Here is a 24,453-nt window from a genome sequence, read left to right on the forward strand (position 1 = left end):
AATGACACTGACAAGTGATATTTCATTCCGTTTAGGGTTTACCTCATTTCTCTATGTTGTGGGATCTTCTCTGCTGCTGAATTCGATTCTCTTGCCGAGAGGACCATGAATAGAATAGGCGCCGGGCTTAGAAATGATCGTTCTGGTGGGTGGCACAAAGTACAGTTGCTAATGATCGAATGGCGTCTGAAATTATGGTTTGGTTTATAAATGGTTGAATGGATGTGTTCCTTTTAGCCTTTTGACCAATTCGCTTGCTCTTCTGTTGCTTATGATGCCTTGGTTGCTGTTGTTGAGTATGCTGACTTTTTCTTTGCTTTGGATGGTTCTTTTGTTGTCTTTTGGTGTTCGTAACTGAGGTTCCAGTGTAAATCATCGGTTTGTTTGGGTGCAACATGGTGTGATGGCAATTACGACATTTGCGACATTTATTTTTTGATTTACATTGGGCGGCTGTGTGGCTTTTCGCTAGACAGTTCACACAGTATTTGAATTGACGCACTGTCCGGCATCTCTCAACAGGTTGCATCTTAAAAAATTTTGGACATACACTTATGCTGTGGAATCTCTTACACAACATACAACGATATATCTCGGAGTTTGGGGATTGATTTTTACTAGATGATCTGTAATGGTAAAATGTGGCATACGGTTAAGCTGAAAAAAATCCTCAAAACAGTGGAAAATTTTATAGGTATGTAGTGCGATAAAGAGATTTTAACAGTCGGATTCGGTTGTATTCATATAGGGCAATAGACATAGTTTTACTATTGGGCGCTTTATCCACCCAGCAGCAGTACGCACGTTGACGACTCTTACTTTACCATCTGATCCGGCCTGGGAATCCTCGATTCTTCCGAGCTTCCACTCACTGGGTGGAAGCAAATCATCAATAACGACGACTAGATCTCCCTTTTTCACGTCAGATTGCGGGTTTTTCCACTTGTATCGTTTCTGAAGTGATTTCAAGTAATCTTCTCTCCAGCGTACCGCGAACTGATGGTGGATGGCTTTCAGTTTCGTCCATCGATTTATCATAGAAATATTTGGAGATATCGGTTCGGGAAATGCTAACATCGGGGACCCTTTTAGAAAGTGGCCCGGTGTGAGTGCACTCAAATCTGTAGGGTCTTCTGACAAAGCTGATATTGGGCGAGAATTTAGAACACCTTCTATGCGTGCTAAAATAGTGGCAAATTGTTCAAATGTAAACCTGTGGGCACCTGCTACCCTTTTAAAATGGAGTTTGAAGCTCCTAACAGCAGCCTCCCACAATCCTCCCATGTGTGGGGCGTGAGGTGGTATGAAGCTCCATTCGAAACCATGCGTGGAATATCTATTCGACAAATCTGCAGATGCATTTTTTATAAACTGTGAAAATTCCCTGAGAAGCACTCTACTAGCGCCTACAAAATTCCGACCATTATCCGATACTACCCTTCGGGGTAGTCCTCGCCTCCCAACAAATCGAGCAAAGGCGGCCTCGAATGCCACAGACGACAAATCTGAGCACGGCTCTAAGTGTATGGCCTTCGTTGAGAAGCACACGAACACTGATACGTATGCCTTGGTCGAAGGAGCTTTGCGTAAATATGAGCTTTTCAGGTCGAATGGACCTGCAAAGTCTATGCCGGTCACATGGAATGGTGGCGAGATCGTACACCGATCAAGTGGTAATGGTGCCATCATTTGGGTACAGGATTTGTGTTTGAACACAACACACGTCTTACATTTGCGTATAATAGACTTAACCCGGGGTTTCAGTCTTGAAATGTAAAATTCTGTCTGTACCATTCTGCACATTAGCGTGCAGTCTGCGTGAGCCAAAAACTTGTGAAGATGAGACAGGTAAAGATGGCAAAACCATGAATTGCCTGGAAGTACCATTGGGTGGCGTTCGCTATATGGAAGTGTTGATTGCGACAAACGCCCATTAATTCTAATAATCCTGGCATCATCAAGAAATGGGTTAATTGTGCTCAAAGAGCTTTTTGGGGAGATTTGGAGACCTTGAGAAAGAGCATTGTATTCGTCCTTGAACCCGTATTGCTGAGCCGTGAGTATTAACCTTCGCTTCACAAACAAAATCTCCTCGTAGCAAAGACTCACACTGGAGAAATTCGCAGTCGATCTAGTTGTCGGATGTGTCCGGTGATAAAATCGATAAATATATGAAATAACTCTTAAGGCTCTATCGTATGAAGAAAATCTTTTCAAAATTTCAGAATCTTCTGATACAATGTGAAAGGTTTGTGCAAGTCCCTCCGGTGGTCCCGGGGGTGTTATGGGAACCATTTCTGGCCAAGAGGACGAAGTGGCAGTCATCCACGATGGTCCGTTCCACCATAGCTTGGAGTTCGTAAGATCTCGAGGACTACACCCACGGGTACCAAGATCCGCTGGATTGTCGGCAGTAGGAACATGACGCCATTGGGCATTGGGAACAAGGGAATGAATCCTTGAAGTCCGATTCGCGACAAATGTCTCCCAAGACCATGGAGGTTTTGATAACCACCCAAGTACGATCGACGAATCCGTCCACAAGAAGGTGTGAGCGATTTCAAAATCAAAAACAGATAGAATATAATTCACCAGCTTGGCTAGTAGCTCGGCTCCAATAAGCTCCAAACGTGGTAAACATACCGTCTTCAATGGAGCTACCCTACTTTTTGCAATCAGTAGGTTGGAGCAAGACTCAAATCCCGAATCAACCACTATGTACACGCAAGCGCAATATGCTGCTTTAGAAGCATCAGCAAAGCCATGGATCTGAACGCGATCAGATGGCATATATCGAATCCAGCGCGGTATTCTTAGGTCAATAATATGGGAGAAATCTTTCATGAGACCCTCCCAGGTTAAGTGTGACTCCTCGCTTATGGGTGAATCCCAATCCAACCCTTCAAGCCATAACTGCTGCATTAGTATCTTGGCTCGTATGATGACTGGAGTTATCCAGCCTGCTGGATCAAATAACTGACTGACGGCCGACAGCACCTTTCGTTTAGTCAGGGTTGTAGTTGTGTTTATAGGATTCAGCGCGTAAGAAAAACTGTCGGTCAAAGCGTTCCACATTACTCCAAGAGTCTTTGTGGAGCTTGTCTCATCCAGTCTCAAAAAATTCAGGTCATACATGTCTTCGGGAGGCAAATGATTCAAAAGTCGAGAATTATTGGCGGTCACCTTCTTTAACGGGAAACCCGCAGATTTGAGAGTAGTTATCAACTGGGTTTGGAGATCGATTGTCTCCTGTAAAGAAAAACCGCCAGAAAGTATATCGTCCACATAAGTTTCTTTCCTTAATGTGTAAGATACTTTCGGGAACTGTGTCTCACAGTCGGATGCTAATTGAAGCAAAGTACGGATCGCCAAAAATGGGGCGCAGTTTATACCAAAAGTTACAGTACGTAGTTGGTAATCTTTGACTGCGCTATCAGATGTTTTCTGATATAGAATTCTCTGGTATGGCCGATCAATTGGGTGTACTAAAATTTGCCGGTACATTTTCTGTATGTCACCGCTGAAGACATATTTGTATTTCCTCCAATTTAACACAGTGGTTATCAAATGTGTTTGAAGTGTGGTCCCAGTCAATAAGACGTCATTAAGAGAGAATCCAGATTTGGATTTTCGGGACGCATTAAACACAATTCTTACTTTCGTACTTTTATGTTCAGGTCGCACCACAGCGTGATGGGGGAGGTAGAAAGAATAAAACTTTCCGTCAGAGAAAACCTCTTCGGAAGATGTTTCTTCCATATGACCCATTGATAAATATTCCTCCAAAACCGAATTGTATTGAAACTGTAGTTCCGGATTTTTCGACAGAGTATTCTCCATTCTTGTTAACTGCCCGAGGGCGAGGAATCGCGATGATCCGAGATGAATGGAATTTGAAAACTCTTTTTTAAATGGCAGTCGTACAATGTACCGACCGTCGGGTCCACGTACTGTGGTTTTAACGTAAAATTCCTCGCAGAATTGATCTTCCTCTGAAATTGGGGGTGAAGCGGGAATATCTTCCAATTCCCAAAATTTCTGCAGAGTTTCATTGAGAGCGGTGTTCTCAGAGGGTAAAACATTGGTCGTGAACGCCTGAATTTGTTCCGTCCTCATGGGGCCGCTGAGGACCCAACCAAAAATAGTATTATAGGCAGATGCGTCCCCACATATATTCTTCTTAATTCCATCGATGTTGAGATATTTCTCAGAGTCATTGCCCAAAATCAGATCTATCTGTGACGACTTGTTGAAAAAAGGATCTGCTAAATCAAGTTCACTTAATTCCTCCGGATTTGTGATCGAAAATGAGACGGAAGGCAATTTCTGGGTTACCTTAGGGAGCACGATGGCATTAATGGCTATTCGAAGATTGTATCTTGAGGAATAAAGTACCAGTTCACATTCCTTATTAGAAGAAAGTTTCTGTTCCCCTATACCGAAGATATCAAATAGGGCTCTACGATAAGGGATTTGAAGCAGATTTCTGGCCTTTTCTGACAAAAATGTGCGTTGGGAACCAGGGTCTATCAATGCTCGAAGAGTGAAAAGCTGTCCTCCATGATCAACTTGCACCATAGCGGTGCGAAGCAAAATAGTTCCATTGCTTGAAGCAAAATTTGCCTGTACCTGAGCACTGCGTAAAAGACCTGATGATGATGGATTGGATGTGTCCTCCGCCATACTATTCGGATAACGACGAGGTTCCGTCGTCACAGGACCATCTTTAACCCTATTACTCTCAGACTCGACTTGTGACCTCTGCTTCAAATGGAGCAAGGTATGATGTGATTTCTGACACACCGAGCATTTGTTCTTGCTCTTACATTTCTGTTTCCTATGAAAGGTAGACAGACAGTTATTGCAGAATTTGTTTCTAAACACGAAGTCTATCCTTTCTTGTTCTGTAAAACCTCGGAATTTCGAGCAAATGCGTAAAGAGTGATTCTCCTCACATAAAGGACACGAAAGATCCAGTTTTTCCTGAGAATGGTAAGCCTGAGTACGATTAACCGGAGGAGAAGGCTGATTATAGCCATCTTTTGTTGAACGGATACTGGATAAACGTTCAACAATTTCATACCTATCGATGAGGAATTCGTCCAATTGGGACCACATCGGCAATTCACTGTGAGAGCTTAGGGACTGTTCCCATAAGGATAATGTCTTATCCGGAAGTTTCGTCGAAATCAAATAAATCAAAATAGGATCCCAATACTCTACTTTAACATCGAGTGTCCTAAGAGTGGCAAGACAGTCATTCACCGTCGACTGTATTTTCTGGACCGAATCACTAGTCTCTACCGCTGCCACTGGGATATTGAACAAAATCTTAAGTTGGTTGTCAACCAACACTCGCTTATTCTCAAAGCGAGCTTTAAGAGCCCTCCATGCCAATTCAAAATTCTCATCACACAAAGTGTATCGTTTGACTATGGCACCAGCAGAGCCCTGAGTCTTATTCCTCAGGTGATACAACTTCTGTGCCGGAGTAAGTTTTGGGTGGTTCACATAGACCGCCGTGAACATATCACGGAAAGATGGCCATTCCTCGTATCCCCCTTTGAAAACCTCCGTATCGCACGGAGGAACCTTTATGTAAACATTGGGTGAATCATTCGAGTGTGGCTCTAAACCACCGCGAGGGATCGGGAAATCATTCGGAGTTATGCCTATTCTGAAAGCCTCTACTCGAGGATCGGAAGAAGATGTTATCTTCGAAATATCGAAAAGCCGAGATCTAGACCCATAGTATGCTTCAGAGCATACATTAAAATTGATCTTAGCTTTATCTCTCACTTCCTTGGTAACAGACGGATCAGATGACAGCATTATGGACTCATAGGAAGAATTCAACTTCTTCCATCTATCTTCAAGATCCTCCATTTTTGCCTGTACCAATGACTCGGTCTGCTGGATCAAATCTATCTTCTCTATATAACTGCAAAGCATCAACAAATGGTCGTAATAAAAATAAAATTTACTCTCTACCACGCACATCTTTCTATTCTCGCCACCCGTGGTACTATCGTCCAAAGAATCGTTAGACATATTCGTATGTTGACCCAATTATGGTCAGCACAGATCCTTTGAGGAGAAAAATAATATCTCTATATCGAGTCGGTAATTAAACGCGAAATAATGATAATGGACAGCACACTGCCCTAGGACCTACACGATTCCAACTAAAATTCACTGATGAGCAGTAAGCCCTTACCAATTCCGTTCAGTGTGACCCAAGCCAGACAGACAACAATAATTCCGGTGTGATCGACGAAATCTATGCACATTTCCCAAAGAATCCGATTTAATAAATTGTCTCAAAAAAAGAAAATAGCCTCTCAATCAAAGCTTACCGGAAAACTCTGTCTGCATACAAACAAAGGGTCTTGCTAAATAAAAAAAAAATTGTTTGAGCCCAATAGTCTTTAGGTGGCTATGAACCGCTATATATAATAAACAAAATGTTACAAGCGGGGGAACAAAATAGTGAGTAATTGTAAACCATATGACAAAATCCAAAATTAAAAGTTGGAAGGACAATTTTGATGAACTAGTTTCGGGTGACTATGAACCTTTGCGTAGCGATGAATTTGAATTTACTTCTAGTGACAGCAACTAATTTAAATTCATTTGATTGTAAACCACATTATTTTTTCCCAATTTAAATGAAATTGGCATGTTATCCTAGATCTATCCCGATATGCAATAATAGGGGTAACAGTTTCTTTTGTACTGTTGCTTAGAAAAAATTATGTTTCGATTAGATGTGGAATCGGAATCTCATTATCTTATACCGTGATATGTTCGTGCGATGATTTGTCAAGAAAGAAGAAGAAAGGCGATGAAAGTAAGTGTAATGAAAACAAGACAAACGTAAATAGTTGTTGCCATGAATATGTATGTATCAATGTCTTACAAAATGGATTACTTCTTCTTGAAAAAGTGTTTGGTCAAAGATATTTCCTTCAAATTGATCTTTGTTTACAAATGAGAAGATTAACGAAACAAGATTACCTTTAATGTGATGAATTGTGGAATTTTAATTTTCGCATTGTTGGTTAATACGAACGAAATATGCGCGTTTTTTCTTTTTTTTTTTTTTTTTCGTTTGGTTTTTTTTTTTTTTTTTTTTTTCAATTCTTTCTGGACCTTTATAGTCAAACCGCATCACTAGTTATTGGACAGAAAACATTCCTGCAATTCATTATTTCCTTCCTTTTCTTAAGTTTAAATGTTTAAATGTAAATGGTATCACAACGATAAAATTTGTCATAATCTTAGCAAAAAGAGGAATTAATACAGAAGAAATTAGAAACGAAAACCAAAGAACTGACCAAAGAGACTGGCGAAAGAACGAATGGAAATGAAATTAAAAATATGATGACTTTTGGGAAATGATAGACAAGAGCCAAAATTTGCAATGGGAACGAATGGGAATGATGTTAACATCATAATGACGTTTGCGAAATGGTAGATATGAGGAAAATAAATTTGCAGGTTATGTCTTGTGGTATACGAGCCGCTATGTTTGCGAATTTTTAGATTTCTTCTGTTCGATTTGCAATAACGGTTTCTTACACTTGCACTTCTTAATAATGTTACTTTTGCAGATTATGTAACTGGAGATTTTTTTTTTAACACAAGGCACGTGTTTTATTCAATTTTTCCATAAACCATATGCATATATATATATACATAATTATCGCAATTTTTAATTACAGAATTTCATACACTGAATTTGCGCTCGTTGTAATTTTCCACGCACATGTATCACATCTTTTCCCACATGTATAATATCTTTGCCGAATTTTGGTGAGTTCTAAAGAAACTCACTTCACTAAATTTTTTAGACTGACAAAATACTCTAATTTAACGGATCGGGTAGGAATTTTTCGATCTATGATTTTCTGAACAGGTTTTCTTTTTCTTTCTGTCTTTCGCTGCTTAGTTCATTTTTTAACTCTTTAAACATAATCCCTGCAAATGTTCACAGATGCACTCTTAATACACGGACGGACTGCAAACTTTTATTAAATTATTCTAAACCACTTCTTCTAATTGCTTCCCTATTAAATTTGGCACACCGTATCAATAACTGCACACCGGCTTCTTAACAAAGCTGTTTAGCTTACCGTACCCGAAATGACACTGACAAGTGATATTTCATTCCGTTTAGGGTTTACCTCATTTCTCTATGTTGTGGGATCTTCTCTGCTGCTGAATTCGATTCTCTTGCCGAGAGGACCATGAATAGAATTCAGCAGCAGAGAAGATCCCACAACATAGAGAAATGAGGTAAACCCTAAACGGAATGAAATATCACTTGTCAGTGTCATTTCGGGTACGGTAAGTACCCGAAAGTTTGAACCTAACTTAGCACAGTTATTGTAAGTCGTAGCGAAACACGTCGTGCAAAAACTCATTCAAATCGGATAAGAATTGCGCCCTCTAGAGGCTCAAGAAGTCAAGACCCAAGATCGGTTTATATGGCATCTATATAAATACATGGAGCGATTTGAACCATACAGTTGATGAATATCAAAGCAAAACAAGTCATGCAAAATTTCATTGTAATCGGATAAGAATTGCTTCCTCTAGAGGCTCAAGAAATCAAGACCCAAAATCGGTTTCGAATTTTAAAAAAGTCAAGACCCAAGATCGGCAGCTATATCAAAACATGGACCGATATGGCCACTTCACAATCCTAGCCGACTTACATTACTAAGAAGTATTTGTGCAAAATTTCAAGCGGCTAGCTTTACTCCTTCGAAAGTTAGCGTGCTTTCGAAAGACAGACGGACGGACATGAATATATACCTTATGGGGTCTCGAACGCATATTTGGAATAGTTACAAACAGAATGACGAAATTAGTATACCCCCATCCTATGGTGGAGGGTCTAAAAACCGTGCCAAGTATGAGCCCAATCGGTGCATTACCTGATAGAGCTCCCATATAAACCGATGTTCTTATTAAATTTTGGAGCCGCTATAAAATAACCGTTTTGGCTCATATTTTGAACATAATATATTGGTATGATTTCTAACATCCATTAGAAGTACGGTCCATATAAGTCTATAACATCATATAGCTATTGTATAAATCTGATGTTGACAATATCTGTGAGGAGTATAGCATGGATCGGGATATATTTGGAAATTTGGATTGATTTCTCGAAATCGGCTTTTAATTTCGCTTATGTTTGGAACAGTATTGGGCACCTGGAAATCCGTTCGAACATGTTCTAGATCGGTATATAATTGGTTATATTCATAGGAGTCTCAAGCCCATAACAACCGGTAAAACCGCTTATTATCAAAGTCAACTTATAATTTTTTTTTAAGAAATAACCGGTTTATCCGATTTTTGAAGAATATATGAAAAACTTAACCTGTATGGAGCGGATTAAGAAATTGATTATACGGTTTATCTTCTATTTTATAAAAATAAAATTGTTGCGATTTGTTTGTTTGTTGTTTATTTGTCTGTTCCGCATACACTCAAAAAAGACTGTAACGATTTTTTAAAATGTTCACAGATGGTAGAGATTGGGCCCCCGGTACTAAATTTTTTGATATTCGATGGTGGGGTGGACCCTCCCCCATGCCACCATTTTAAAAACGCCAGATCTCGGAGATGCGTGCACCGATTTAAGCCAAACATTTTGTATGTATGTACCCCAAAAACACGAAATTGGTATAAAATTTTTGGTGGGAGACGCCCTACCCCAAAATCCAACTAAACGGACAAGTTTATCAATTGGGACAATATGGGTATCAAATGAAAGGGTTTTAAGAGTGTAGAACAATTTGACCGACACCAAATGTCGGGGGCCCGCCTTAAACCCAAAAACCGCACAAAAATTACATGATTCCCGTATAGGGAATGGAAGTAGAATACGAAATTTATTGCCCAAAAAGTAATTGCGGATTTTTCATATAGTCGGCGTTGACAAATTTTTTCACAGCTTGTGACTCTGTAATTGCATTCTTTCTTCTGTCAGTTATCAGCTGTTACTTTTAGCTTGCTTTAGAAAAAACGTGTAAAAAAAGTATATTTGATTAAAGTTCATTCTAAGTTTTATTAAAAATGCATTTACTTTCTTTTAAAAACTCCGCAATTACTTTTTGGGCAACCCAATATATACACATTTGAGGTCAAATTCCATGAGGGCCGCTTCATCCTTAAAACCACCCCCGAACGGACATATAGGCCGATCGAGACAATATGGGACTCAAACGAAATATAGTTGAGAGTAGAATACGAAACTTATACAAAAATTTGGGATCTATTCCTAGGCGGATTGCTCAAAATGGATATGTACACCAAACGGTACAGTATGGGATTCAATCGAAAGGTATTTGAGAGTAATTTTATGACCCAAATGGACATGTATACCAAACAGGGCAATATGGGATTCTAGTGAAAAATATTTGAGAGTTAAATAAAAACATACATTTTTTTCAAATTTTGACCATGTCAAAATAGGGCATTTAAGGGTGTAGCGAAACACACCCGGCGTGTTGCTTTCTTATTAAAATAAAATCTTAAACCGGGTGTGCGACATAGGTGAGGTACTATGCCATGCGTAAAGACCATGTCTTCTCCCCCAAAGATGTGTCGCATTGGGGCACACCGTTTGGGCATTAAAATAGACGTCCCTTATCATTGAGTTTAAACTTCAATCGGACAACACTCATTGATATGTGAGAAGTGCGCCCCTGTTCCCTAAAGGAATGTTTATGGACAAATTTGCATTGTCTTCTCACGTTTGTTGAAAGTCATTAATAAAGACTGGATTTTTATTTAAAATAGAAATCCACAAAATATGAAGCCAATTTTAGCCAAATTTTTAAAATATAAAAATTATCTCCGAAACCTTAAAGATATTGTATGACAAAATCACTTTTTTTTTTGTAGAAATTTTTGAGCACGATCCAGGAAAGAATTTGTAGAAATCGGACCACAAATGCAGATTTGGCAGCCCGAACAATTTTTCGCGGAGGTGACCGGCTTGGGGCCTTTCCAAGAGCCGCCCGGACCATATGCATATGAACTTGATAACACCCCAGCTCTAACTATTTCAAAACCCTAAAAGTTATCTCTATACGTTTTCAATTGGCATAGTTTTAACTGTTTATTTTCGCACAGTGGGAGAAAATCGAAAAAACTTCTAAAAAATATGCCGTGTGAGAATGGGTATAGGTATCTCTTTGAAATTTGAAATGAATAGAGCTGAGGTGGTAACGAGATCGTGTGCAATGTACAACTTCAGGGTCCCAGGTTGTCTGGGCGCCTTTTGGCAGGCCCCTAATGTTGGTCGTCTAGGTATTTCGAAAAATTGTCCAGGCTACCAAATCTTCATTTATGGTCTAATTTTCAAAATTTGTTTACTGGATAGTGCTTGAAAATCCAAGAAAGTCAGCTTGAGGTTTACAATATCTCCACTGGTTTCGGAGGCATTTGTGGATTCATGACACAATTTACAACGACTTCCACACGGTCTTGTTAACACCTCAGCTCTAACCATTTCATATTTCAAAGAGATATCTCTATCCGTTCTCACACGGCATTTTTTTTACAATTTTTTTTTTCGATTTTCTCCCACTGTGCGACGTACATTAATTAAAAGTCGGATATATTTTTTTGTTCCATCGCTATCGTGATTTTCGCAGACGGTTGGAGAAATGGAACAGCGGACATGGCTAGATCGACTTGGAATTTCGAGACGATCAAGAATTTATATAGTTTGTTAGATCTCACATGGATTTTTTTGTCTGTCTATCGAAAGCACGCTAACTTTCCAAGGAGTACAGTTAGGCGCTTGAAATTTGAAAAAAAAATATTATTTTGCGTTTGTAAATGGGCCATATCGTTTCATATTTTGATGCAGCTCCATATTAACCGAATTTGATTTCTTGAGCCTTTAGGGGGCACAATACTTCTTCGATTTGGCTGAGATGTTTGGTTTAGCTTCGAACAACTGTGTCAGGCACGGTCCAAACTGATCTATAACTTGATATAGCTGCCATATAAATCGATCTTCAGCTTTGACATCTTGAGCTTCTAGAGTCGCATTTTCTCCCGATTTGATTGAAAATTGGCACATGATATTTTTATACCCAGTACCATAAGAAGGGTATTCTGGTCTATTCATTCTAATGCCTCTGGACATTGTGGCTAGACAAATTGCTGCAACCATTACCGTGAGGCTAAGGGAGCTTTCTCTTTGGTTAGTGCCTACGGACACTGTGTTATCCTTGACACAATGTCCAATGTTCCAGACAGTGCGGATAGCACCCTGCCTGAGCCGCTTTTTGATAGTACCGATTGGAACTACGATATCCCTGGAAATAGGAGTTACAAAGACTTCTATACAGATGGTTCTAATCTAAAGATCTAAAATTGGTCATATCGAAAAGGTTACCCGACCACTGCAGTGTGTATCAACCGGAGACCCTTGCAATTAAGAAAGTGGTTGAATGGCTAAGATATATCGCTGAGATTCCCGACATCCGATCTGAATATGGTTCAAATCGGTATTTGTCTTAATATAGCCGCCATAGACATCGATCTCCTGATTTATGGTCGTAGGCTCCGTGCATTTTTCACCAGAGGTAGAGGTGTCTAAAGTTTTGCCCGACCTAACTTAAAACAATTTTACTTTTTTTGTCATTTCTAGTCGATATGACAATTACAGTCAATAACTTGATGTATCTCCTACATATTTGAAAATTTCATTCAAAGAACGTGTCAAATGCTATTCATGGTGGAAGGTATATGAGATTCGGCCATACCAAAGTTAACGGGCTTTGCTTGTAAACTTCCTCACCTGAAGTGATGATAATGTTTAGTCCCCCAAGATAATACCATCTTAAAAGTACAGAAGTAACTAAACTTAAATTACACAGCCCTAGCGATGAGTCCTCAGAATCGCACATTTCATCCCAGCAGTATAAATCGTACCATGTTGCGTATGTGTGATGCCTCTCGCAATGTACGTTGCTCATACGCACTGGGGTCGGTGAACATTTAAATTACTTCACACTAATTAAGTAATTAAAATGTAAAGCAACTCATATCGTTTAGCTTAACCCTTTGCAACCCCTTCTCTTTAACACACACACACACACACACATCATACTAACTTTTCAGAAATATAATAATGCTTTATTACCAGATCCCAATTAAAATATATGCATAAGGAAGTCTTATCTTTTACTTCATCCAAAAGAGGAAGTAACCATAGTTGTACAACAAAATATAAAAATTTGTGTGTGTGGGAAAAAACAAACAGAATTTAAAAATAAGGCACTTTTCGTAGTAGCAACAGCAAAAAATGGAGAGATTAAAACAAAATTTTGTAAAAAAAAAGAGAAATACAATACAATGCAAGGAGAGAACACAAGGATACAACAGGTTACATGTAAACAGACCCCAACATTGAAACCGTATGTGCTGATGTTTTATTTAGTTGTTTGTTCAGAATACACTCAAATGGTCTTGTGAGACGGACCCAACATACTCGCACACACATGTATGCCTTGGGTTCATCCCAAATCAATTCAGTAAAATCCTTTGAACAACAGATCTTGGCAAGTGTAAAAGTCCATCCATTTCTTACACATGTAAATATTTGTAATTCCTATAAGACTGAGCTGGCCACAATACCATTTGAAGTACTTCCTCTTCTTATGGCATATGCACAGAAGGCTTTGGCTGTTTCATACATGTGTTATAGGTTGAAAAAGTTAAATCTCTGGAGGTTTCAGGTAAATCTTTGGAAAAAAGCTGAATTATTCCTCAAAGATCTATAACGTTACTTCTCGTTTGGAAATATGAAAATATTATGGTTAAGCAAAAAAGTGAAAGCGTGTTTAGTTCGACAAGGCTGAATGTTATATACCCTCCACCATGGATAGAATTTGTCAAGGTCTTTGTACGGTTTCTCTTTAAAGGCAGAAAGTTAAATAGGATAATGGGAAGTCATAATGTACTTCGATAAGAACTACTTTCTGTAGGCGATCAATATGTCAAATTGAAGTATTGGTTTATATGGGACCTACTTCAGGCTATGGACCGATATGGGTCATATAATATTTTGGAGGTCATAGGAGACGCCGTCGTGCGAAATTTCGTCCAAATCAGATCACATATCCGGCTATAGATCTATTCGGATTATACTTGGGAGAACTGTTGGAGGCCAAATGAAAAATCATGGTGCAAAATTTCAGCCAAACCGGTTACGAATTCCGCTCTCTAAAAACTCACGATGTATATTCGGGAGATCGGTTTACATGGGAGTTATATCAGGTCTTAGACTGATTCGGACAATACTTGGCACCATTGTAAATGTCGACTTTACTTTAATTGGCTAATTGACAAAATATTTAGCGATTTTGAGACAAGTGTCTCAGCTGGCACTGGCTCTTATTTAAAAACTGAGTGCTAATGATACTCGATATCACAAGGCAATTATTGGCACCTTCAAATAACCAATGGCCAATATCAGCGTCTATTCCCAGGTTAGGGTCTGCTGGAAGCTAGTGTCAGATCTTGGAGAAAGAAGCCTCTGACATCGAGGAATACACGTGCGATCCCACAACACCCATGCGGTTGGGGCACTAGGCCAGTAAACAGCCCCCGAAAAATTATAAATTTCTCTGAGAAACAAAAGGATCTTAATGTCGTCGCGCTAAGTTTCTTCCAAAATGGATGAGACTTGCGCTCTTTAGCTTTCTGAAAATTAATATCTCTTGAATCATTTTTAAGCTGATGGTTAAGACCTTCAGGGCTACTGGTCTCGATCAGATACACACTAATAGATATTTTGTATACCCTGTACCACCACTGTGGTACAGGGTATTATAACTTTGTGCATTTGTTTGCAACGCTTAAAAGGAGAAGAGCTTGACCCATTGAAAAGTATACCAATGGGCTTAGAATCACTTTCTGATTCGTTTAAGACCTGTAGGCAAAATTTTGCATGAGGTGCTTCATTTGACGCCTTCATATGTGTGCAAAATTTCATAAAAATCGGTTTAGATGGTTGCCCAAAAAGTAATTGCGGATTTTTCATATAGTCGGCGTTGACAAATTTTTTCACAGCTTGTGACTCTGTAATTGCATTCTTTCTTCTGTCAGTTATCAGCTGTTACTTTTAGCTTGCTTTAGAAAAAAAGTGTAAAAAAAGTATATATGATTAAAGTTCATTCTAAGTTTTATTAAAAATGCATTTACTTTCTTTTAAAAAATCCGCAATTACTTTTTGGGCAACCCTATATATCGTTCATCCGATTTGACCTATTAAGGTCATAGAAGCCACAGTTTTGGTCCGATCTTTACAAAATTTGGCATGAGGTGCTTCGTTTGATGTCCTCATATGTGTGCGAAATTTCATAAAAATCGGTTCAGATTTAGATATAGCTCCCATATATGTTTGTCATCCGATATGGCCTTTTAAGGCTGTAGAAGCCACAATTTTGGTCCGATCTTTACAAAATTCGACATGGGGTGTTTTATTCAACGTCCTCATATGTGTGCGAAATTTCGCCAAAATCGGTCGCGATTTAGATATAGTTCGTATATATAACTTTCATCCGATATGGAATTGTATGGCTATAGGAGGCACAATTTTGGTCGGATCTTTACAAAATTTTGCACGAAGTGTTTTGTTTGAAGTTTCAATACGACTGCATATAATTTCATAAAAATCGGTTCAAATTAGATATAGCTCCCATATATATCTTTTATCCGATATGCAGTTTTGAGACTGTAGCAGCCACAATTTTGGTCCGGTCTTTACAAAATTTGGCACGAAGTAATTAATTTCTTTTTATGTGTGCAAGTTTTATAAAGACCGGTTCAGATTTAGATATACCTCTCATATATATCTTTCATCCAATTTGGACCTTAAAGGCTGTAGTAGGCTTAATTTTGGCCCGATTTCTACAAAATTTAGCGTGAGTTGTTTTATTTAAAATCCCAATGCGAGTGCAAAATTTTATGTAAATCGGTCCAGATTAAGACATAGCTCCCATATATATCTTTTGTTCGATATGGTCTTTTAAGGCTGTGGAAGCCACTATTTTTGTCCGATCTTAACAAAATGTTGTACGGGGTGTTCTATTTGTCGTCTTAATACGTGTGCAAAATTTTGTAACATTCGGTTTAGATTTAGATATAGATCCCCGATATATCTTTCATCCGAAATAGACTTTAGCCTGTAGAAACCACAATTTTCGTCCGATTTTGCATTAGACGTTTTATTTGACGTTCCAATACGAGCGCAAAATTTCATTAAAATCGGTCCTGATTTAGATATAGATCCAGTGTATATATTTCATCCGATATGGACTTTTAAGACAGTTAAAGCCACAATTTTGGTCACATCTCTACAATATAGGGCGTGCGGTGTTCTATTTGACGTCCCACTACGTGTCATCAAAATTGGCACAGATTTCGATATAACTTATCTTTTATCCGATTTGGCCTTTTAAGGAAGTGGAAATCCAAATTTGTTGCCCTATAGTGGGAAAATGTAACAAGGTTCCATTTTATATTTCAATAGGTATCCAAATTAAATTTCGAGATAACTCCTACATATAAAAAGCATTACGTACACCAGGTGGTGTAGGATATTATATAGTCGGACCCGCCCAACTTTTGCCATTTCTTACTGCTTTATATTGGTTATCTACTTTCAAAATCATATTTCAAAACTACTACTTTGGATACTCATTTTTATAGATCCCCAGGTCCTTCCTATGTCTATCCCAATTTGAGGGTAAAAAGTGTACTCTACTACCAGAGGGCAAAAAGTGTACTCTACTTTTATTGCTGTCCTATTCTATCCTGATTGACCTACATACATTATTTTTAATTTCTTTTCTTGGTAGGATATTGAGAGGGGGAATGCCCTCTGACATGTTCTTTCATTTGATTACAATATGTTCTTAGTCGTCCTACATGACAGTTTGGTGTTGTTTATATTGGGAAGAGAGAGTCGGTCCCCCTGACGCTAAAACCCAAAAGACGATTTATTTAAGTCCTTTATTGTCGCGATCTACATGTCCTGCTGAACGTCAGGACGTGACCCAGATGCTTGTATCCTTATATCAACATTAGACCAACATGTGCGCCTCAGACACCAATGAATAAATTTTTATATTAGCTTTTAACTCTACTTTAAAGTACCTATCGTTTGATATGCATATGATATGACTGTCCCAATCGGTAAATATGTCGTGTTGGAATGTTTTAGGGATGGGGACAGCAAGGAATACATTTTGATGTCAGATTTGTACTCTACTTTTAAATACCTTTCATTTGATTTCCATATTGCCCAAAGCGGTAAGAATGTCCTGTTGGGTGGTGTTTTTGGGGGGTGGGGGAGCTCCCAACACTAAGGGTGATATTTTTATGCCAAGTTCGTACTCTTCTCTTAAATATCTTTCATTTGATACTCATATTTTCCTAATGGGTAAACATGTCCGTTCAGGTGGGGTTTGGGAAGGGGCGTTCCCCCAAAATTGCATACCAATTTCGTGTTTTTTGATACCATGAGGTGGCATGCAAAATTTCACTTAAATCGGTGCACCCATCTCCCAAATCTGATGTTTTTGAAAATAGGGGTATGGGGGAGGGAAATATCTGCCTAATTTCAGTTGAAAATGTATTCCAATTTTCTTGTGGATTTTTCTACATTCAATACCTCTTACTTAAACCCCAGATTGCAATGGTCAGTAAAAGTCCTTCTTGGAGTATGGTGGACCCCCAGATACTTGGTCGCAAAAGTGAAAATCAATTTCGTGCTCTACTCCCAAAGACCTTTTACTTAAGTTCCATATTGCCATGGTCGGTAAATATATCCGATTTGTGGGGTTTTTTGAGGGTGGGGTAACACACGAACCACTTAGTCCCACAATTGGATATCAGATTCGTTTTCTACTCTCAAATACCTTTAATTTGATTCCCATATTGTAGTGATTGGTTCATAAATTCGTTTAGCGGGTTTTGGAGGTAGGCGGCCCTCCTAAGCACCTCACCCCTGGTTTTGATAACAAATTTTTGTTTTTAGGTTACAGTAAGTGTGCAAACAAAATTTCGCTTAAATCGTCCTACCCATCTACGAGTTCTTGTGTAATTAGGTAAGGTTTTAATGGGTCAAATAACCTATTGGAGGAGATTTTAGGCGGTAAAGCACCACCTAGCTTCTTGGACACAAAGTATAATGCCATATTCGTAATCAACTCCCAAATACCTTTCATTTGAGTTTTCTCGAGGATCGAGGAAAATTCCCATTGGAGGGCTTTTTGGGGTTTGAGCGAACCGCAAATACTTAGACATCATTTTTTATGTCATATTTGTAGTCTACTCTCGAATACCTTTCATTTGAGTCCCATACTGATACGTACGTCCAATATGTTTGTTTGGGGAACTTTTGGGGTTGGAGTGGCTCCTGGGTTCCTTGGATCCGACTTTTAATACCACATTCGCATTCTACTCTTCAATACCTTTCATATGATGTACATATTGTAACGATCGGTTCACTTTTATTTTTGGGTCGTATTTCTGGGGTAAGGGAGAGGGTCCGCCCCTTCTGATATCAATAAATTATAAAGCCTCTACCTTCTTCCTGACCCCATTCGTAATCTATTCCCGAATACATTTCATTTGAGTCCCATATTGTCATTATCGTCCAGTAAACCTATTTTTGGGGGTTTTTGGGGTCGGTGCGACCCCTCAGTTACTTGGATGGACTTTTTGATATCATATCTGTATTCTACCCCCGAGTCATTTGAGGTCCATATTGTCCCGATAGGTCTACTTTCATTTTTGGGTGGTACTTTTGGTTTAAGGGGGAGGGTCCGCCCCTCCTTCCGGACCATTCCCCATAATCTGCGAAAATTTCAAAGAAATCGTTTCAGCAGTTTTTTAGTCTATACGGAACAAACAAATTTACAAACCCGCAATCAAATAAAGATATACAAATTCATTTTTATACCCTCCACCATAGGATGGGGGTATACTAATTTCGTCATTTTGTTTGTAACACTCGAAATATTCGTCTGAGACCCCATAAAGAATATATATTCTTGATCGTCGTGACATTTTATGTCGATCTAGCCACGTGCATCCGTCTGTCCGTCCGTCCGTCTGTCTCTCGAAAGCACGCTAAGCACGCTATTAGTGTAGGTCGGTTGGGATTGTAAAAGGGCCATATCGGTCCATATTTTGATATAGCTGCCATATAAACCGATCTTAGGTCTTGACTTCTTGATCCTCTAGAGGGCGCAATTCTTATCCGACTGGAATGAAATTTTGCACGACGTGTTTTGCTATGACTTCCAACAGCTGTGTTAAATTAGGTTCAAATCAGTCAATAACCGGATATAGCTGCCATATAAACCGATCTTGGGGCTTGACTTCTTGAGCCTCTAGAGGGCGCAATTCTTATTCGATTAGAATGAATTTTGCACGACGTGTTTTGCTATGACTTCCAACAACTGTGCTAAATTAGGTTCAAATCGGGCCATAACCTGATATAGTTGCCATATAAACCGATCTTGGTCTTGACATCTTGAGCCTCTAGAGGGCGCAAATCTCGCCCGATTTGACTGAAATTTTGCACGACGTGTTTTGTTATGATACCCAACAATTGTGCTACGTATGGTTCAAATCGGGTTATAACCTGATATAGGTGCCATATAAACTCATCTTAGGTCTTGATTTCTTCAGCCTCCAGAGGGCGTAATTTTTATACGATTGGAATGAAATTTTGCACGATGTGTTTTCTTATGACATCCAACAACTGTGCCAAGTTTGGTTCAAATCGGTCCATAACCTGATATAGCTGCCATATAAACCGATCTTGGGTCTTGACTTCTTGAGCTTCTAGAGGGCACAATTCTTGACCGATTGATATGAAATTTTGCACGACGTGTTTTGTTATGATATCCAACAAATGTGCCTAGTATGGTTCAAATCGGTCCATAACCTAATATAGCTGCCATGTAAACCCATCTTGGGTCTTGACTTTTTGAGCCTCTAGAGGGCGCAATTCTTATCCGATTGGAATGAAATTTTGTACAACGGATCCTCTCATGACCATCAACATATGTGTTTTTTATGGTCTGAATCGGTCTATAGCCTGATACACCTAACATATATATCGATCTCTCTATTTACTTCTTGAGCCCCCAAAGGTCGCAATTCTTATTCGAATTGGCTGACATTTAACACAGGTCTCCAACATATAATTTAATTGTGGTCCGAACTTGACCATATCTTGATATCGCTCTAATAGTAGAGCAAAAATTTTCTTTTATCCTTTTTTTTTTTGCCTAAGAAGAGATGGCGGGAAAAGAACTCGACAAATCCGATTCATGGTGTAGAGTATATAAGATTCAGCCCGGCCTTACATAGCACGCTTTTACTTGTTATATATAGAGAGGATGATGATGGTGGTGGATATTTGCTTTTCTTTTTCGGGCTTTACTTTTATATTGGGTTGCCCAAAAAATATTTGCTGATTTTTTAAAATAAAGTAAATGCATTTTTAATAACACTTAGAATGAACTTTAATCAAATATACTTTTTTTACACTTTTTTTTCTAAAGCGAGCTAAAAGTAACAGCTGATAACTGACAGAAGAAAGAATGCAATTACAGAGTCAAAAGCTGTGAAAAAATTTGTCAACGCCGACTATATGAAAAATCCGCAATTACTTTTTGGGCAACCCAATACAATCAGTCGCTTACTTACATAGTACACTACATTTTACTGGAAATTTTCATACTATTTTAACACATTTTAAATTTCGGATCCTATCTAATTTACATGCCACGTATAAATCAGGTATATAATGACCCACATGTGTATATCCGTAGCTTATTGCACAAATACACTTCATCTTGTTATTGTTTATTTAGTGAAGTGTAAAGGTGTCAGCGGTTTAACTCTCTCTCTCTGCCAGCATCACTTGTCGAAAATCAAAAGATTCCATCATGTTAACGGCTAGCGGCAAATAAATAGAACGCTCTTTCATCACCCACAAAATCGCAGTTTCATGCTCGCATACAAAAAAAAAAAAAAAGAAAATCACCATGTTGACATACTTGGAGCATGTTTACTTTGTGAAGGGTTGCAACCACTTAATATTCATCTCTCTATTACTTTGTTGAGTGCGGATATTGTGTGTGTGGCTGTGTGAATTGCATGGTAAGCGTGCTATGGCATTCATGTCCAGGAGTACCACATTTTCAGTATGCTTCGCCAAGCAATCCATATAACAAAAAAGTGAAATATGAAAATACAAACATGATGTGATGTAAAATTTCTTTTTTTGGAATTAAAGACAGTGGGGTCATAGCAAACCCTGAGATACACCTTTTTGTGATATTTGAACATTTTATCATTAAGCCTTACATGGTCTAAAAGCATAGCTGAATTTGTGTCTTTTGAAATTTAAATGGCTTTTAAACGGAAAGACTAGCTTGTCGGTATTCTACACTACTGCTGATTACCGAAGTCCTCAGTTTTTAGTATTTTTTTCTTGTGCTGTAAAGCTTTCAGTTGCTGTCTGCAGTTAGTTATGATACTCTTGGAGTTATGTGAGACAGACACCATTTCATACCATTTCAACCCAAATATCTACCAGACTGTTTTGAGCTTAAACTCCATAATCAAGAATCAAAGTTGTTGCCTGTTATTAATCGTTAGTGGTGTGAGTAGAGCGGACGTGTTTTTATTTTGCTCCTCAAAGAAAAAATATCCGTATCTCGGAATAGGAATAGGTACTACCTATTACGAAAAAGGCTTTTTGGAATAGGCTAGAAATGAAATTCAAAGACCCCCCAGCTGCGATGGTGGCGTCAGACCGTTGGATGTTATTATCCCCTCCTATTGGTGTAGGTGCCTTGCCACTTGTAGTCCAGAGTAATGCTTCAAGCACACAACTTGTCGTCAGACTAATTAATGAGGAAAAGACGGATAAACAGAGGGAAGCACAGCTCGTCCCCAGCCTTTAAGTAATGGTGGTGTTTCCAACTCCGATTCAGACGGCGACGATGTCAATGAAACAGTCATCGAAGTCGAATCGAGAGATGAGGGCAGCGGGATGACGTCAGATGTAAGCGATGGCTTTGTTAAGCTCACAAGCAGACCAAGAAAGCAATCCGGGGCACGACGAAACAGACAGAGGATTATGTATCGGCAGCGCAATCCGACGAAAGTGCAGGATGTTGGAAGGTATAGAAATGACATTCCAAGCACTTCTACGGAAGCTGGAACAAGAATCAGATCTCCCGAAGAGCATAACACTGCTAAAATGCCGAAGAAGAAAAAGAACTCCCCGCCATCAAGTACTCTGGGAAAACCAAGCCAGCCATCCCGCTAAGGAGACTCCATACAGTGTCCTGCGGAGGTAGACAAAGTCGGAACAGAAAAGGGAGCGCGCACGGCCCCTGAGTCTTCATGGAGGTCTGTGACTTTCAGACTGAGGCCACAGCCATCACGGAAAGGAAAGATAGTAAGGCTGAGAATGCTAATGAACCGCCCTCTTACGCCAGAGTGACAAGGAAGCACAACAGATATGAGCTGACTTATGCAGTCATCAATAACGGCAGTACATCCGGTAGGATTCCACCAGATCATCAGTCCCAAGTGGAGGATATGGATAACGAGCGGATTTTCGAACATGAAAGAAACTCTGTAAAGAGTCCACCAATACAAATGATGAGCTGCGAGTATAGAGGGGACATTTTTACACTGCGTTTTGCGTCGGTGGAATGTATTGATACCGTCAAACAGCTCGTCCGAGGTATCCACGCTCCCTGGGAGGGGGCAAAGCTCGACCTGGTGAGAAAGATAGACATCCTTCAGCTCACGCAAGTGACTCAATACCGCCCAACGAACAGAGAGCTGTAGACGAGACAATCACCGCCTCTCTCAGTATTGGAAAGACTAGGACTAGCAAAGATCCTAATACTAAAATATGAGGCAGTGCAGTGGCGAGAGACCCAACGACGAGCCCGAGGGACCCGACGTCGAGCCTATCACCGACTTCAAGATTCGGAAGACTAGAATAGATAAAAAACCTAATATTGAAACATTAGGCAGCCCTGCAACAGGAGTCTCAATGCAACCTAACGGACAGGGAGCCGACGATGGTACCATCACCTACTCCCAAAAAGCTCACTGACTTAAGATTTGGAAGACTAAGATAGGCAAAGATCCTAGTTGTGAAATATCAGTCAATGGAATGGAAACTCAATACAGCCTAACAAACAGGGACCCGACGATGGAACCATTACCGACTATATAAAGACTCGGAAGACTAGGATAGACAATGAACCTAAAACGATGACATCAGGCAGTGCAGTGACAGGGAAGTCAATGGAGTCTAAAGAACAGGGAGCAGACGATGAGATCATCACCTACTCTGAAGATGCTCATCTACTGGAGGATCAATGATTGGGGTAATCCAGATAAACCTCCAGCGGATCGAGACAGCTACACATTCTCTGATGGAGAAAATCAGCCAAGGCAACATTCATATGGCCTTAATTCTGGAGCCATGGACGACACGGAATAAGGTTTCTGGACTGAACTATAACAACTACCAATTATTCTATGCTAACATTGGTACTAGGCCGAGGACCTGCGTTATTTTTCATAAAAATTTGAATTATTTTTTTCCCAAGAGTTGTCACTCTTTAGGTTTAGAATAGCACGGTCAACGCCGAATCCGATGAGCTTCCGGAATGAGTTGAAAACCAACTGGACAAAATTCGGAACGTTACTCAGAAGAAGACTTGGGCAAGTTAATCTAAATTGTCCAAGCATAGAAGACATTAACAAAAATGTCACTAGGATGACGACTGCACTGGTGGGGTTCTGCTACGCTGACGATGTAATAATACTCCTAAGGGGTAAGAATCCGAACGAGCTATGCAGAAGGGCCGAAAGGGTCTTGCATATGTCATATGACTGGGTTAGACCCAGAGGTCTCAATGTTAACCTAGAAAAGGCTGAAATATGCCTGTTCTCGAGGAAGACGAAGGTGGGCTAATTTAACGCACCACGTTTCCTCAATAAGACGATTTCGATATCTGACAAGGTCAAATACTTGGGTGTGATCTTGGACATGAAACTGAAGTGGAAGTGTCACATTCAGGGGCGTACTGAGAAGACTCAGGCTCAAAATGGGGCCTGATACCTAATATGGTCCACTGGTTTTACAGGAGCGTGATTAGACCAATACTTACTAACGCCTCAGTAGTTTGGTGGACTGCAGTGGAGAAAAAGTGCAACATAAGAACCATACAACAGGTTCAGAGAACATGTTGTCTTGGCATAGGCGGAGCGAGGGGGACCACGCCCACTAAGGCACTGGAGACTATTCTAGATATCCGACCCATTGATATACATATTAAGTGTGAGGCAGTC

General features: G+C 39.5%; 2 protein-coding genes across 3 annotated transcripts in view; both read right to left on the reverse strand.

Annotated features, from left to right (window-relative positions):
• LOC106080881 (basic-leucine zipper transcription factor A) overlaps window positions 1–24,453 on the reverse strand; it is a 433,190-nt gene that overhangs the window by 82,583 nt on the left and 326,154 nt on the right. The window lies entirely within an intron of this gene.
• LOC131996709 (uncharacterized) lies at window positions 128–1,129 on the reverse strand. The gene is made up of 2 exons (XM_059366480.1): window positions 820–1,129; window positions 128–626 (listed from the first exon to the last, which is right to left on the reverse strand). Exons 1-2 carry the CDS (start codon window positions 888–890, stop codon window positions 128–130), a joined length of 570 nt encoding a protein of 189 aa, XP_059222463.1. The 5' UTR covers window positions 891–1,129.

The sequence above is a fragment of the Stomoxys calcitrans genome, chromosome 4, assembly GCF_963082655.1.
Source record: "Stomoxys calcitrans chromosome 4, idStoCalc2.1, whole genome shotgun sequence".
NCBI lineage: Eukaryota > Metazoa > Arthropoda > Insecta > Diptera > Muscidae > Stomoxys > Stomoxys calcitrans.

Coding starts and splice junctions, on each gene's coding strand:
- LOC131996709 (XM_059366480.1), bottom strand. CDS start 890: ATGATTTGCTTCCACCCAGTGAGTGGAAGCTCGGAAGAATCGAGGATT. Junction 627..819: donor AGGCCGGATCAGATGGTAAA/GTAAGAGTCGTC, acceptor TTACCATTACAG/ATCATCTAGTAAAAATCAAT.